General features: G+C 38.4%; 1 protein-coding gene and 1 long non-coding RNA gene across 3 annotated transcripts in view; one reads left to right on the top strand and one right to left on the bottom strand.

Annotated features, from left to right (window-relative positions):
• The window catches only part of LOC135208588 (uncharacterized), a 123,109-nt gene that overhangs the window by 97,086 nt on the left and 9,216 nt on the right, over window positions 1-16,807 (bottom strand). The window lies entirely within an intron of this gene.
• Window positions 15-16,576, top strand: LOC135208583 (protein stoned-B-like). 2 transcript variants are annotated; one of them, XM_064240928.1, is made up of 12 exons: window positions 15-2,463; window positions 2,789-2,978; window positions 3,250-3,419; window positions 3,568-3,739; window positions 4,093-4,143; window positions 8,431-8,555; window positions 9,095-9,369; window positions 10,141-10,327; window positions 11,119-11,287; window positions 11,787-11,958; window positions 12,993-13,102; window positions 13,474-16,576. In XM_064240928.1, the coding sequence occupies exons 1-12, from the start codon at window positions 15-17 to the stop codon at window positions 13,985-13,987; spliced, it is 4,584 nt and encodes a 1,527-aa protein (XP_064096998.1). In that variant the 3' UTR covers window positions 13,988-16,576. The 2 variants fall into 2 exon arrangements, with proteins under 2 accessions (XP_064096998.1, XP_064096999.1); XM_064240929.1 differs by lacking the exon at window positions 4,093-4,143.

The following is a 16,807-nucleotide window of genomic DNA, read 5'->3' as shown; positions in this document are numbered from 1 at the left end:
AAAAAATAATCACCATGGATTTCGGTGGAAATATGAAGAACCCTTTCCTTTTTGACGACCCAGCTCCCCCAGCTGATGTTGGTGATGCTGCAGCTAACCCATTCCTTAATGGAGGGGCATTTGACTTCTCTGCTACAACCTACACAGGAATTAACCCATTTGCAGACCAAATTGATGATTCAAATGCTGCAGCAGCAGGACTGTTTGGAGACCCAGGTTCATACCCAAATGACATGAATCCTTTTGGTGTGCCAGATGTATCACAACATTTTGAAAGTGCTGCACCTCAAAATCAAGCAGATATATTTGGGACACCTTCAGTACCAATGGAACAAGACTTTTTTGGCAGCCCCACAGTGCCAGAAGCAGTTCCCACAACAGTTCAACATACTCCTCCAACAGTACCAACGACAGTTCACCATCCTCCAGCACCTCCAGCAAGACCACAGCCACCTGCACAACCACCACCCATAGTTGATTTAATGAGTGATGGACCTGTTGCGGTGGAAGATTCCACTGCTGCACCAGGACGACCGCCTCCTCCTAGACCACCTCCACCCTCAAAAGAAACTAAAGATCTCTTACAAACTGTTATCGGTGCCATGGAGGCAACAACAGATACCCTGCATGAGAAACTTAATACCACTCGAACACCATGTCCTTCACCGGGTGATGGAGCAGCAAATACACCTAGCCCTACTCCAGATATTCAGGTAACTGCTCCAGAAAAGGAATCTGACTCTTTTAGTGCCATATTTGGGCAAACTATAGAAATCAGCGATCATGAGATGGATGAGTCAAAAAATGTTTCGAACACATCACAGCAAAATGCTGTACCTGCTACCTCAGATGAATTTGACTTATTTGGAGATACAAATGTTCAGAAACCAAAAACAAATCAAGACATTCTTAGTCTGTTTAACAAGCCACAATCACAGACATCAAATTTTGACTTACTTTCTGATGATTTATTATCTGGAGGAGCCGCTACACAGGGAGGTGCAAGTAATAAACAATCTGCCTCAGACCTTCTGTCTGAAATTCCAGATGAAAATTCAAAAGCCCTTGACCTTTTATCTGGTGATGATAGTAGTGAAACTAAGCCTTCAGAACAATCAACTGAAAACGAAGTTGCTCCAAGTGAAATACCTACTGTAACTGAAACGACAGTATCATCTGAAAGCCATATTGAACCTACTCCTTTAGAGGAATCTGTCTCACCTGAACAAGTAAGTGAGCAGACAGACAGTGAGCCCACTGTTATTGAAGCTAATGCTCAAGGTGCTAATGAAGATTTTAACAAAATACCAGCTATAGAAACCGAAACTCAAGACACTGCTTCAGTAAATGAAGAGAAAGTAGAAGCAATGGAAGTATTTGGTTCTCCTGAACCTGTTCCACCAACAATGACCACTGAGCAATCAGATTCCACAGATGTTTTAAGCAAAACTGAGGTTACATCACCAAATGAATCTGAACCTTTGACTGAACCAGATACTTTGGAAACTCAAAATAAAGCAGAAACAAATGAGGTTACAAGTTCTCCAGAAGCTCCATCATCAACAGGTGGCTCAAAGACTGATGCAGTAGAAGCTTTTGGAGCACCAGATGCCTTTGGTGAGTCAAATGCTTTCGGTGATTCTAGTGCTTTTGGTGATTCTAGTGCTTTTGGCGATTCAAATGCTTTTGGTGATTCAAATGCCTTTGGTGAATCAAATGCTTTTGGTGAATCAAGTGCTTTTGGTGAATCAAATGCTTTTGGTGAAACAAATGCTTTTGGTGAAACAAATGCTTTTGGTGAGTCAAATGCTTTTGGAGAACCAGATGCATTTACAGCACCATCAGCAACTGACACTGGATCTGCATTATTTGGAGATACACAAGGGACATATCCAAACTCTTCTGGTGAGGCTCTTTTTGGCACTCCACCAGCAGTTCCTCCAGCTTCTCCTGCAGTGGCTCTCTTTGGGGATGTTGGACAATCAGCACCTCCTTCCTCGCCGGGATTATTTGGCGACTCTCCCCATGCAGTCCCTCCATCATCACCAGCTGCTGGCCTGTTTGGGGATGCACCAGGAACTGGACCATCTGGACTAGATATCTTTGGCAGTGAGGCCACCCCAAAACCAGCACCTTCAGGGGCTGATTCAACTGGTGCAGCCCTGTTTGGTACTACAGCACCTGCACCAAATGTTGGCATGAGTCTTTTTGGTGCTGGAAATGAGGCCACATTAGATATCTTTGCAGAAAGTGAAGGAAATTCTATGGTTAACCCATTTGCTCCACCACCTGCAAATGTTACTGCATTACCTTCAGTAGGCAAGGAATCCATACAAGGAAAATCTCCAGCAGCAGTTAAAGTAGCAACAGATGAGGAGTTTGATGCCTTTTCTGCCAGATTTGAGAATGTTACTACCACTGACACCTTGGATGAAAGTGATCCATTTTCAGCATCAGCAAGAGGTTAGTATTATTTTTAATTAGTCTATCACAACACTCTTGAATATAACTCTTATCAAGTCTTCCAGAAAATCATTCTTTAAGAATATTTTATTCACAAAGTGGGGCAATAGTACAAAATATATTCAATTGTGATTTTATTTATAATTTTATTTTCTAAAACCATACAAAGGAAGTTTTGCAACAATGAATTTTTTTTTATTAATATTATAAATAGTCTGCAGAAATCAAGTATCCAAAATAATAATGTGTTCAAACTATTATGGATCTGTCATCTCTTTGAGACTTTACTACAAAAATTGCACTTATTTGCTCTCAATGCAAACAGCTGCTTCCCCATGGGGAGAAGTAAGTGGGTCAGGAGGAACTTCAGAAGGATTTGGATTTGGTGATGCTGCACCATTCGATTCATTCCTCGCAATGAACGAACCTCCACCTCCTCCTCAGTCCACCCCAAGAAGAGCAGCCAGACAGACTTCTGCCGATTCAGATGATGAGCCAATTGCTGTGGTGATCAAGTATGTATTCTGAAGAGTTATGATACTGACTTTGTGACTACTTATTTAAGTTGTTTAAATTTTACTCTATCACTGCTGAGAAACGAAACTACTGCACTTCGAGGGCATTTCAAACATATATCAAGATGCTATGCACTGCAAGAGCAAATAAACTTGCAACTATCCATTTTTTATAACAAAGTTTTCTGAATATACGATACATAAAATTTATTGCATTAGCAATCATTCCTACTCAAATGGCTACTAACTGTTGCCGTGGGATATATTACAGACCAGCAGCATTGGATATTGGGGGATCATCACCAAGAGCGGTGTCCCCTGTACCAGTGCTGGCTCCTCCACCTGCTGTTAGTGCTAATGCAGCATTCACAGACACAGCTCCAAGATTTAATCCATTTGATCGTGGAGCTGAAGTTGCTGAGGCCACTACCGATGCAACTGGTAAGATCATGGTTTATTTTATGAGTAGTTATCTGGCAACTTCATGTAGTATATAAAAAAAATTCCTTTAAGTTTTTTATAAATTCATATTTAACCTGAGTAACTTCTGTCAATCCTGCAAGATTGTAACCTAAAGCTTTATACTCAGCTCACCCGGGTGGAGAGTTGCAGAGGACGGATTCCCAAGAAACTCCACCGACACCCCTCTTTGAGGAAGATCAGTCTCAGCCTCTGGAGAATTTCCCACGCACAGACAGTACTGGTCAGGTATGGGAAATGCACCTTCGACAACCAAACAAGAAGAAAATTACAGGACAGAGGTAACTATTTTAAAATGTTCCATATAGTCATAAACGTCACAGGCTCTGAGATTTCCAGTTATTTGTTTTTCAGTTATGTAGTAAGATAGAAAATCTGTTTTTCAAACTTTCCTTACTCTGAGAAACCAAATTCCAATCAGCATCATGCCAAATTATTCAAGTTATGAAATTATACATGAAATTAGCCTTTGTCCCTCTTAAACAGGCATTAAATTGGATTCTAATATTCAAAAGTCATATGTGAAACTATTACATTGTTAGTCCTGAATATGGAAAAAGAATAACAGAAGTAAAAATTAGAAAACACATGAATCATAACAATTAACTTCATTGTTTTCCTGTCGGTCCGCCAGCTTGACTTCTGGCTTCCACATGAAGGAAGGCAGAGGAGGTTTGACGAACAGGTCAGAAATAAATGTTCCTTAGCTCGCCATATCTATATACATACATACGTATACTTGTAGAGCCGTAGCTTAGAGCAGTGGAAGGCCCAGGGCTCACCCAATCCATATGTGTGATTTGGCTGTCTTGTAAAATAAAAAAAAAAATAAAAAAAGCTATTCAGCAGTAACAGCAGCTATAGCATTATACCTTGATACTTTGATGATTATCCTGATCATTTTTCTTATTGGCTTTAGTGCTTTTGAGACATTATTGGCATAAGCGTTCTCAGTTGTGCGATCCATTCAGACACATAACTAGTATGGCCTGTTACTCGTAGAACTCCACAGTGCTAAGTATGCTGTGTTGACATACAGTAGTTTTGTAGCTTAGAAAGATTGACTGACATTTCAAAGATTGATTGACATGTGTACTGTAGCTCTTTACGTGACTTTGTTACTCATTGTGCACGAAAACGTCGCAAATGAGGTCATGAAGAAACATTGCCTCCCGCCACAACGCTATTTCCTTAGGAAATGACGATAGCTTTCATTTCGGAAGCAAATCAAAGACAAGGATGAATTAAATGATGACGACTCGAAGCTATGTGAAACATGGGCACACGCTGAAGATTTGTACATCTGATAAAAGCTTTCCAGATTACGGAATTCTGTCAAGACTTATCCCTTAGCTTCCATACGATGAGCTCTGAGAGCGACCCCTGTCTAAATCTCTTTCGTTTTTGTTCTTTTTAAACTTCAGTTAAGGCATCTGTCACCATAGCCTTTGCACTCCAATAATAGATTTCCCCATGAAAGGGTAGAAATCTACTTTAGCACTGCTTTCCGACTTTGCTTATGAATATTCTGAAATATTTCATTCGTTCTACTAACCTTTTTTTCCTTCTATCAAAGGTTTAATGAATTTTCAACTTACTTTAAGACGATAATCTATCTGTGATTCCACAGAACAGGGTATGCCAATGGTAAGGATCCAAAACAGTTCTTGAAGCATATATCACGAAAACTGAGTCATTGGCATCATGGGAGAAATAAATTCAAAATTTTCAAGACAATATAAGACTTAGCCTTATAAAAAAATAAATAAAAAATAATGTCATGGAAAATGTGACCTAAGGGGATCGCTATCATCCTGGTTATACCCTGTCATGTAGAATCTAATCTTAGGATTACGAATTAAATAGGAGTTACAACACCGCCATGCCGCACAAAATTCACAAGCCGGAAATTTAGACACACTAATGAGATTTTTTCGTGTTGTAAAACTTAGATTTTCCAGGATATGACTCAATATTTTTTGGTAGCGAAAAAACTCTTAGCAGTGTTTTTCTTGATAGAATAGGTTCCTTTCACTGGTAACGGGGATGTCGTGGATTTAAATCCAACCCTTCCAACAATTCATTTATGAAGACATCACCAGAAAGCCAACTCCTCTCTCCTTCATTCTATATTCTGCATTTTGTAAACTTACCGAATATAGTTTTGAGGAATTTGAACATAAAAAAAAAAAATTCCAACCAACAACAACTACAGAAAAAAGAGAGAGAACATCATGGTTAACCTGAAAAAAGAAAGGAGGCCATCAGCAAAACAACCACTCACTCACACTGACACAGGTTTCATCAAGTTTTGATCATAACATTTGTGTGGTTTGGTTTTAAGGACTGTCTTTATCTATATTTTTTTTCCTGCACGTCTGCACGACGTCTGCTTTTTTAAACAGAGTACTGGAGCATCTTGCATGCCACGTTCTGTTTTCGAAAAGCTTGGTTTTTCTTTTTGGTGTGTTCGGAAAGAGGTTTGCATTCATAGACAGTAGGCCAGAGGTGGTACTGTTGATGTAAATACACTTAGAGATATGACAGACTTGATGAAAACTGAATGAAAACGAAATGGAAAATGGATCAGTTGTTCGTAAAGATGCCATCCTATGCCCCAAAACTGATGATGAATAATTAGTGAAATAAAAATGAAAATAGCTAAATTTTATATAGACAAGGGAAACTAAATTGGTCGAATTTACTAGTGCATTCTAAACTGAACATGATGGTAGATTATTTAGATGGTTTTTATTGAAAAATCTTACTTCAATAGAACCTTCCTTCAAAGTAAATTATCTATTACATCTATTAGTGTAAATGACTACATAATTATACATGAAGCCATTAACTTAAAACGATTAATGGATCTGGAGTGCCTCTCTCGTCCAAAGAGTTAAAACATTCTCATCATTTTACTATACATTTTATAACTTCGGAAAAAAATCATCAAAATCTTAAGACTTTCGACTTTCCAAGGTAGTGACTCCTTATTATGCGCCCCCCACCCCCCCACAAGCAAAAACAAAACTTGTAAATAAAATTCTAGATCAAAGCTATCTCGTGGTTTCTTACAGTTGAGTTTAATCATAGTCATTCTTGAACCCTTCCTGGTTCTCATCTTCTAAAGGGAGGTGGTATTCTTATGATTTTCACTCGAAATGGTTTATATGAGAAAAATCATGAAATCAATCAAGGCGTGTGTCTATTTTATAGTTCAAACTCCCGACAGAAAGGACTCTCAGATTTATTTCTGTAGCCCATACACAAAAGGACATTTGATTCTAAATCAGGATAAGCAAAGGAGAGAAGAGAATTTCGAGAATTTCGATATGAAACAGTCACTTGACATCTCCATCTGAGGCTTGTCAACCTCCACAAAGTAAATGTGGGAGCACGAGTGCCACAAGGCTACCTGGTAAGAAGAAAATAACAAGAAGCCTTCCAAGATGAGGGAAGAGTGAAATCATTGATCAAAGGATTCGGTCATGTCTTAGATTCAACCATGTAGAAGGAAAGCAAATAAGAAGCAGCCCAAACATGACAGCAATCATCCTACCTTGGAATGGTATAGAGACATCAAAGAGTTTTTAAGACAGCGGAAAGATAAAAAGACATTATTAATCAATCATTAAAGTGGTTGCAGAGAGCAGATATTCATCGTCATTAAAAAGAGATAAATAGGTTAGATGAAATACTAGAATAATCTTATAAAAACAAGAGGAGTAAAACCATGACCACTGATTCTGACAAGCACAGCCTTACTCTACATTCTCTCCAATGCCTTAGACATCAAGAGCAAAGAAAAATTATTCTCTTAGGGCCACATTTAAACAAAATATAAAAAAATCAACAATACATTGAACGTAAATAGTTATATTGTTGATCCCGAAGGCAGACGGGCTCAATGAGCCAAATAAAAGATAAAAAAAGTAAAGGTTGACTACGTTTCCAAATATTCTAACAAAATAGAAGCTGAAGCAATAAGAAGATAGTTGAGAGGATTACAACGGATGGGCATGTTCCCACAACTCATAAGGGTGTATACACACATGCATACACACACACACTATATATTATATATATATATATATATATATATAATTTATTATAATATGTATATATATATGATATATATTATATATATATATATATACTAATATTATTATTATATATTACCTACATATAGTACGTATAAGCACCAAATCACATCACCCCGCACATTCGCTGCATGCATGAGTGTGCTATTACATACATACATACATAAACAAATTTATATTGCCTTTTGTATGAATGAGCGAGTGTGTTAGCCTAATACAGACATGCATACAGACATTCATACACATACAAAACATGCCCTTAACCTTTTGAGGTGAATGTTCGTTAACAAATTAATAGATTACCAAACCTATATCGTCGAATAGCGAACACGTGTGTGAATGCGTTACAAATACGATCCGCTAAAATAACAAAACGTACATCAAGCAAAGTTTTAGGTTTGGTCGGCAGGAGCTTCATTGCTGCAAAAGAAAACTAGTGAATAATTACTTAGACAAAACTGTCATTTAAGAAGTAATTGGAAAAATCGATAATGCAAGGATTGATTCCATAAGTATGGTTGATTATGGAAGTGATGAATGGAAACAATAGGAGAGTTTGTTGGTGAAAATGAAAAGTGATTAATGTTAAACATTATCTGGCGTCGTCAAGAGGGCAAATGAATTGCTGAAAACGATGAAATGGGGATGAGAAGACCTACTTGGCTGCTTGAAGCATTCAAGTGATTTTTTACTGTGTTTAGTGCAAGTTTAATATTCCATAAGTGAGGCCTTAACCCTCTCCTATAGAGTCCAATAGACGTAACGTCACTTGATAAACTTATTAGAAGAGAACCCTTTCTAAAAATTGAGAGAGAGAGAGAGAGAGAGAGAGAGAGAGAGAGCCGAATTTTACCTGCTATTCACTCTTGCAGATTTTGGAAGAAGGTCTATGTCAAACTCACAGATAACGGTGTCCTGCAACTCTTCAACACCAAGGAAGACAAAGACCCATTCCAGGAGCTGCCACTCCAGGCTTGCTATTCTGTTTCTGATATAGGTAAGTACTGAATTCAAGTCCTACTTTAAGACAAATGATCCGATAAACATACCGTTATAATAGCTGGATAATCGACTCTAATTTATATATAATTGTAGCTGTAAGAAAAACCATTTGAATTTAGGCTCAACAGTTTGATGATAAACATATCTCCTTCCACCCCCTCCCCTCCCCTCCCTTCCCACAACAATCCACTGGCAGCAACCTAGATATGCTGTCATAAGGGTCACCTCTCTTGTGAACCAAATTCATTAGCTGATCACATTGGTTGTAAAGAAATTATTATTGTCACCATGTGGTGTAAGATAAATGAACGTGGTAATTGACCGAAGTTGCCACATATATTGGCAAAAACAGAAGAAATACTTCTGCTATTCAAACCCAAATAAAAGATGTTGAGTGTCCCAAGTGGCATATTTACAAAAATATATACCTCGTTTATTATCCTATACTGTACTCTAAAACAAATATTCACTGCTTGCACTAACAATCAAAGATATCCTTAGCCTACAGTGATTTTTCCTTACGGCCCTCTTCAGGTGCTCAGCAATTCGACCAGTTTGGCAAGATCTTTACCGTGAAAGTGCAATACATCTTCTACAAAGAGAGGCCTGGTGTTCGTCCTGGCCAGTTGTCCAAAGCTGAGAGACTCACAAACAAGCTATCCAAGTTTGCGCAGCATGCCATTGCTGGCGACTATGAGCATGTCAAGGAGTTCGCCAGTGATGTCAGAAAGCTTGGCATGCCTGTGGAGCACGCTCCTCAGATTTCCCAGCTTCTCAAGCTTGGAACGCAAAGCTATGAGGATCTCAAGGTATGTTGTCTGGGTGGATTTTGTAAAATGCGCCTCTGACATTCATTAGAGTTCTCTGTATATTCCGATGAAAACTAGTGATCACATGGGGTTGCATTCGTTAAATCATGGTACTGTATCTCTAACTGTGCTAAACTTTACACGATGATATTCAAACGAAATGACCATGACAAAAAGGAGGTACTGCAAAAACATTTACCAAAACTGCAGTGAGTGCCCCCATTATTACATTACTCTCTGTTCCGTCATTTCATAATAACCATTTGATCCACGAGATTAATACAACGTGCGACCTCTATAGCCAGAACTCTTACAAACACTAAGCAAAAATATCTAGCTCGTTTCCAACATTTTAAAACATTTCTGACAGACAGACAGTTATCTTCTATTACTCTCTAGTTACTTTGTTTAGCCTCTCGACTAACACTCCCTAACTTATATCACGGGATTAATGAACCCCAAACGTCATCAGCATTGCGTTGACTATAATATTCGTCAAAGTAATTTTCCCATTTTCAGATTCACGTCTACTTAAACTCTTGTCATACAACAGAAGCCTCTCAGAATACCAACTTATTTCTATCTATGACTTTCAACCATTTACTGAATTTTGTTTTCTCTTAAGTCTAACCACAATCGTCATCATTATTATTAGTATTGCAAAAATGATTCACAGTTACAGTCACGATTAATAAAGATATAGGGTTCCCACAGTAAAAAAAAAAATGGCTAGAATTAACAGTATAGCTGAGAACATCGTTATTTTTCCAGGTATTCTCTTCACTGGTCGAAGAACAACTGTTCAGCCTAACGGTGCACAGGGACCGAGCTCTCAACTACAAATCGGAAGAAGTGCAACTGACGGCGGTTGACGAGATCTACGTTGAGCAGGATTTGAAAGGAATAGTCCACAGAATGATTGCCAGAGTCAGGGTTTTCTTCCTTGGTTTCTTGTCAGGTAGGGAACCCTCTGTGCGAATGATAAATAAACCGTTCTGCCTAGTGAATGCCTCAGTGTAAACGATGACGTCACGTCTCTAAAATGGCAAACTTTTCATGGCACCGCACAGAATATTTTCATATGCAACCAGCAATTACGAAGTGGTTGCCAAAGAAGGCAGCAAACTACCCGTTTCCCTTTTCTTTCAAATACGCAATCCTCTGTAAACATAGAATCTTAATTTGGAAAGGAAACGTTAAAAAAGTAAAATAATAGATATAAAAAAAAACTTCCCTCCACATCTTGATTCGAACTGGGGTTAACAGAGAAAAGGGATGATGGTTTAGCATTCTACCAACATGATGTATTGATATGTATATATTTGTGGGTATGTATATGTATGTATGTATATATATATAAAATAATATATATATATATATATATATATATATATATATATACATATATCCCCACATATATATATATATATATATATAACATATATATTACACACACACATACATTACATACATACCCACACACACACACACACACACACACACACACACATATATATATATATATATATATATATATTATATATAATATATACATACCCATATGTATATATATATATATGATGTGTGTGTGTGTGTGTGTGTGTATACGTGTGTATATACCTAGGAATGAAAGAGAAAATGGGTCGCATAAGATCTATTTAAATTCTCATCAATCTGAACATTGACGTAACGTAACGCCACGAGATGCTTGCTCTCAACTTATTCTTACGAATTACACTTCCATTGCAGGAATGCCCGACGTTGACCTGGGTATCAACGACATGAGAAAGCAAGGTCGAGAAGTAGTGGGTCGGCATGACATCATTCCAGTCATCACGGAAGAGTGGATTCGACTTGAAGCTGTCGAGTTTCACTGTTGTGTCGACAAAGACATATTTGAAAAGTCCCAACACATAAAGTAAGTACAGAAGATTCTCTTCTTATGTTTTTACATTATATATATATATATATATATATATATATATATATATATATATATATATATGTGTGTGTGTGTGTGTGTGTGTGTGTGTGTGTGTGTGTGTGTGTGCGTATACATTGGGCTATCTATGTATGTATAAAAATCTAGATTTTACTTTGACTATACCGAATACAACCACAGTGACAACTTTTGCAAAGGACAATCTTTAAAGCCTCTGATTACTAGACGTAGAGAAACAGCGTTTCTGAAACTTCTGAACATCGAAAGCCAAGCCCCAGCTCGGGTTCATATTCTCCATTTTGTGAAATGGAGAATATTAACTGCTAGTGCCGAGTATCGCAAAAAGTATCACCTGGCACTTTTATAAGAGGGCAAAGCCCTACTAATTCTAGATGCGTAAGGGGCGGGCACCAATGGAGATGGAATAGCCAATCCTAACTCTACACAGCATTATGATTTTGGCCTTCTGTTCCAGGTTCAAGCCGCCAGATGCCTGTTACATTGAACTAATGAGATTCCGCGTCAGGCCGCCCAAAAACCGCGAGCTTCCACTTCAGATCAAGACGAAAATCACCATCCAGGGCCGAAGGATCGACATCTTCTGCGACATCCTCGTTCCAGGTTTCTCAGGAAGAAAATTGGGACAGGTAAGTCGGGGATAACCTGCAAAAGCACTCCTCAGGCATATCGGTCTTCCCTCAGATGTTTACTGAAAACACCAGTTAACGCTGAATGCAATAATAGTACCTAAAAGTTGTTGAAGTTCTTTGAAGCTTTAGAGGAACTAGAATGAACTCAATATATATCATGGTTTTACCCCCCACACTGGACCAGTAATGAACTTATCAAGAGCGGGAAATTACAGTGGAACCCTGAATGAATATGGTAGGTAACATATTAGAAATGAACCTGGAGTTCTTGGGAAGCAACAACAAATACAATTGTTAGTAACCTCAATGTACCTCAAGGACAAGTCACACTCTTGGAATTCGTCCTCATATTTAAAAAAAACGACTAAATTCAAGGATTAAAGCAAATATCATTAAAAAGTAAACAAGAAAATCTTGAATTGTGAATTCTTTGGTTTTTAAGATATGCGAGAATGCACAGTACAATTAGGGCTGACAGTTATGTGTACTCCAGTCTATCTTCAATTGCACCATAACTTAAATCTATTAAAACTTATTTTCTATTGTTCCCAACAGAATAACAACGAAACAATAACGTATCAAAAAACTATTAATGCATTGAAATGTGACAGTACGTTCTTATTTACACCAAATAAGCATTTGTTTGTAGTAATCCATCCCTTTGTGTTTATAATTGAGGCTGTCAGAATTACACATTGTTTTATTTCAAATATTATAAATAGATGTATGTAGAAGTTTCTGAAATTGAAATAATGCTAGTGTCTTCCGGCACAGTTAAAGTAGCCAAAGTCTACGAAAACGCAAAAAACAAAGACTGCGCCTCAAGGCTTGACCGAACAGCGTAAGAGGAGGTTTTGGACTCGAGTCACTTAACTGTCATGTCAATTGACAGTCTTACCGAGAGGCCTCAGAGGTGAACCAAATATAGAAGACTTAGTCTTCGTGTCGTAACAACAGCTACTTCACATACAACACGAGTCCATCCAACCAACTCAAACACTCATCTCCTGCCATTTTCCTGCATGTTCTAGGTCCCTTGTGAAGATGTCATGGTCCGTTTCCCTCTTCCGGAATGCTGGATTTACATGTTCAGAGTCGAAAAACATTTCCGCTATGGATCCGTCAAATCTGCACATCGAAGGTAATTGACGGCACTTTTGAGAAACTTTGGTGTCAGGTGCAGAGTTTTATTATCGTCTTTTTAATTCAAATGTTGATTTTTCATCATAGTGTAATTTTACTTTTAAAAGCTTGCACTGAAATGCCGTTCTGATTTTGTAATTTTCATGAAAATAGTGAGTTTTATCTTATAGTTTTGAATACAATTATGCATTTTGCGTTTTTTGCAAATTGCAAGTGTTGACTAGTTCATCATATTAAAAGGGGAGAGATTCACAAGGTAATTTGTATCATATGATCGTGAACTTCGACCTTAAAATGAGGATGGAGGGTTCATATTGTATCTCAGCATAAAAATCCTTTCTCACTGGTGTAATTCTGCATTGCAAACAGGCAAGGCAAAGTCAAGGGTATCGAGAGAATCAAAGGAGCCGTGGAAACAGCCGAGTCAGCGCTGATGGAGGTCACGTCGGGTCAGGCGAAGTATGAGCACCAGCACAGATCCATCGTCTGGAGGATGTCCCGCCTCCCGAAGGAAGGTCAGGGCGCCTACACCAACCACACCTTCAGCTGTCGAATGAACCTGACGGCCTACGACCAAATGCCGGAGTCTCTGGACAAATACTGCTACGTGGAGTTCACGATGCCTGCCACGACCGTCAGCCATTGCGTCATGCGGTCCGTCTCGATAACGAGCGAAGATCCGCCCGAGAAATACGTCCGATACCTGGCGCGCCACGAATACCGAATCGAGATGGAATTCTCGTCGGGCAGCGGCCCCTCGGAGTACCTAGCGGCCACCATGAAGACGGCGGAGCAGCAGCAAAAGGAAGAGGCAGAACGCAAGCAGCAGGAGCAACAGCAGCAGCAGCAGGGTAACGAGTCCAGCAGCGATGATTCGTCGTAACGTCTGCCACGCTGAGCTCGAGTCTGTCAGTCAGTCGCAAATAGAAGAAAAAACTTTCTTCGCCGCTTTCCCCCTTTCACTCCACCTCTTCCTTCACTCTCTTCCTGCGCAGGGGATAATCCAGTCAACAGGGAAATATTTTCTTTATCATTGGTAGAAATGGTAATCTGCTGATTGATGCTTCTTTAGGTGCGCGCTAAAGCAACTGGTTCTGGAATTAAAAAAAAAATATGGCCTACTCTCTCCTCTATAAAGGAAGGTGAATAGCATATTATTTTGATTCGTTGGTGCTGTGTTTTAAAATAATAGGAGCATCACTGTGCTTATAATCGAGAGACATAATGGTATACATATACATCACCTATTCGGTCTAGTGTGCACATATGAGTTAAAATATATATATATATATATAAATATATACTGTATATATCCACGTGCTGTATGAGTCTGAAGAGAGAAAGAAAAAACAGTGTCTCGTAGTGCCTAACTCGTATTGTTATGATTCTTCTTCTTATTATTATTTTTGTGCCAAAGACAGAGAAGATAAAGGCTTGATGAAAGTAAGAGGAAAAACGTTATAGGTCACATTCAACTTGAAAATCTTGAAAAATGAATAGAAATATCCACTTCTAAGTCACTCGAGACATCCAACGCTTGAGAAAAGCGAGCAGTCATAAAGTGTGTTGTATATTGTAAGGTGTTTCTAGTGATCAACGACGAAATTATTTGTTGTCAGGCGGGCCTTGCGATGCTGTCATCCAGGACCCGCTTTCGACACGTACCACAGTGGAACAGTTCCTTGTAGATGTTGTCTGTCAGGTTTAAGTTGGTTCTGAAAGGTTCCTCAAGGTCAGTGAAAACAGACGAAAAAATACACCAAAATGGGAAATTCAAAGCTGTGTTCGAATAGTGTTCAGTTGTGGAACTTTCCTAAAGAGAATAAGTGTTACTCAGAAACAATCTTTATCCGCTCAGGTACACTTTGTGCAGAGCCTCTCCGTAACGAAGATGCTGGAGATCTTTGAGGGATTTTTCAGATGGTGGTCCCGATTGTGAAACAGGAAGTTATTCCTTCGAAAAAAGAAATTGAGAAACGAAAAGTGAAGTGAATCACTGACCTCGGAATCCAATTTAGCAGTGTAATTGTAATATATTGTTTAAAAGTAGGTTAAAACACGTGCAAGACACATATCTTAATCCTTGGATTCTAAACTAATGTTGTTGACTGCTTCTTTGCTAAAGTAAGCCGGCAATGGGTGGAGCATAGAATGACACAAAATACATAGTTGTTACGCATGAGAGGAATCATATGTTTTCATTATTATCATTAATATAACTATCGCATGCAGTAAGATATTGCATAAAGCAAAGTGATGTCTCAATTGAAACTAGATTTAATTACAAAAACACTCAAATCAATGATATACGGTGAGAAGTGAATGCTGGGCTGCGTGTGTTTTGCCCGCGTAAGTCTTTCTCATTTAGGACCTCCTTCCATCCTTTGCTCATCGTCTCTCGCGAACGACGATCCGCACTCCTCCCTCGCCTCCTCTCCTCTTCTCTTCAGTCGAACACGACAGCGTACTACTTATTCGCGGCCTCTTCTACTTCTCCTTATCTTCGGTTTCCTATGTGTTCTCTAAAATCCCTGCATCTGATCTGTCTCTACATCTCTCTCTCTCTCTCTCTCTCTCTCTCTCTCTCTCTCTCTCTCTCTCTCTCTCCTCTCTTTTTCTCACTGACTCCTCTCCTTAAAGATTTCTTCTCCCGGCCGCGAAAAGAAAATAATCATCATCATCATCACCGCTTCCTCGACTTTTTTCTTCTTCTTTAATAATATTCCTACGAAATGTTGAACTCTAATAACCTCTTACCACGTTTCTATCTCCCTTCCCAGCAGTTCTCACTCACAGTAGGCTATGTTGCATGGTGTATTCTGAGAAATTATTTAAAAAAAAACCACAGGCTCTATACTTGTACCGTAAAAAAAACAAAAAAACAAAAAAAGGAGAAATTATATTGTACTCTGCCTTACTCTCTACGATTGCTCCTAGTTTTCCTTCAACCTTAATTTATTTTTCAATCCCACCTCACATTGCTTTTTGAAATTGTTCATTACTGCAAAAATAGTTAAAAAAAAAAAAAGTTTGTGTGTCGATTTATGCTTTTCACTGATGTTGAAAAAAATAATAATTCTGTCAGTGAATGCCACTTCAATATTGAAATTGCGGCTCTGTTTACTGGCTCTTGCCTCAAAAAAAAAAAATTAAAAAGGCAGAAACAAAAGACTAACTCGACCGTCAGAGGTCGAGCGCCAAGTCCTTATTCTTCAACTGCAAAACGAGAATAATTTACATTTCAGACCTTATTGTCCCTCTTAAAAAAATCAAGTGAAAAATACCAGCGTTCCAGTTACTGTATTGATGCCATAAACAGGCTTCAATTATATTGTTGATGTGCAATTTTCTACATTATTTTGCAAAGATACTGAAGAAGTGGAATGAGTTTTTCATTGCCTAAGGAATGCACCCGTCTGCGTGTGCCCCCTATACAATGTGTTACCGTTGTTGTAAATAAAATGAAGGTTATTACGATAAGAACAATAGATTATTTACGTGTTTTTTGTTGGTTTGTTTGACGTTAAATCTCTCTTCTGGTGACGTTTCGAGACCAGAAGACCGTATCGCAGCAACATACCAAAGACGTAGGAAGTACTTACTATTTGTAACGATAATAATAATAATAATACTAATAATAATAATAATAATAATGCTAATGCTAACGATAATAATTTTTAAACTAATGTAATGATTTGGAGGA

The sequence above is a fragment of the Macrobrachium nipponense genome, chromosome 35 (genome assembly GCF_015104395.2).
Source record: "Macrobrachium nipponense isolate FS-2020 chromosome 35, ASM1510439v2, whole genome shotgun sequence".
NCBI classification, from domain to species: domain Eukaryota; kingdom Metazoa; phylum Arthropoda; class Malacostraca; order Decapoda; family Palaemonidae; genus Macrobrachium; species Macrobrachium nipponense.
Note: the sequence above shows the minus strand (reverse complement) of the source record. Positions and strands in the feature narration are given on the sequence as shown.

Bases quoted from the DNA above. Each gene is read 5' to 3' on its own strand.
- LOC135208583 (XM_064240928.1), top strand. From the start codon at position 15: ATGGATTTCGGTGGAAATATGAAGAACCCTTTCCTTTTTGACGACCCA. The intron at 9,370-10,140 runs GTATGTTGTCTG...TTATTTTTCCAG, and splicing joins AAAGCTATGAGGATCTCAAG to GTATTCTCTTCACTGGTCGA. The intron at 11,959-12,992 runs GTAAGTCGGGGA...TGCATGTTCTAG, and splicing joins CAGGAAGAAAATTGGGACAG to GTCCCTTGTGAAGATGTCAT.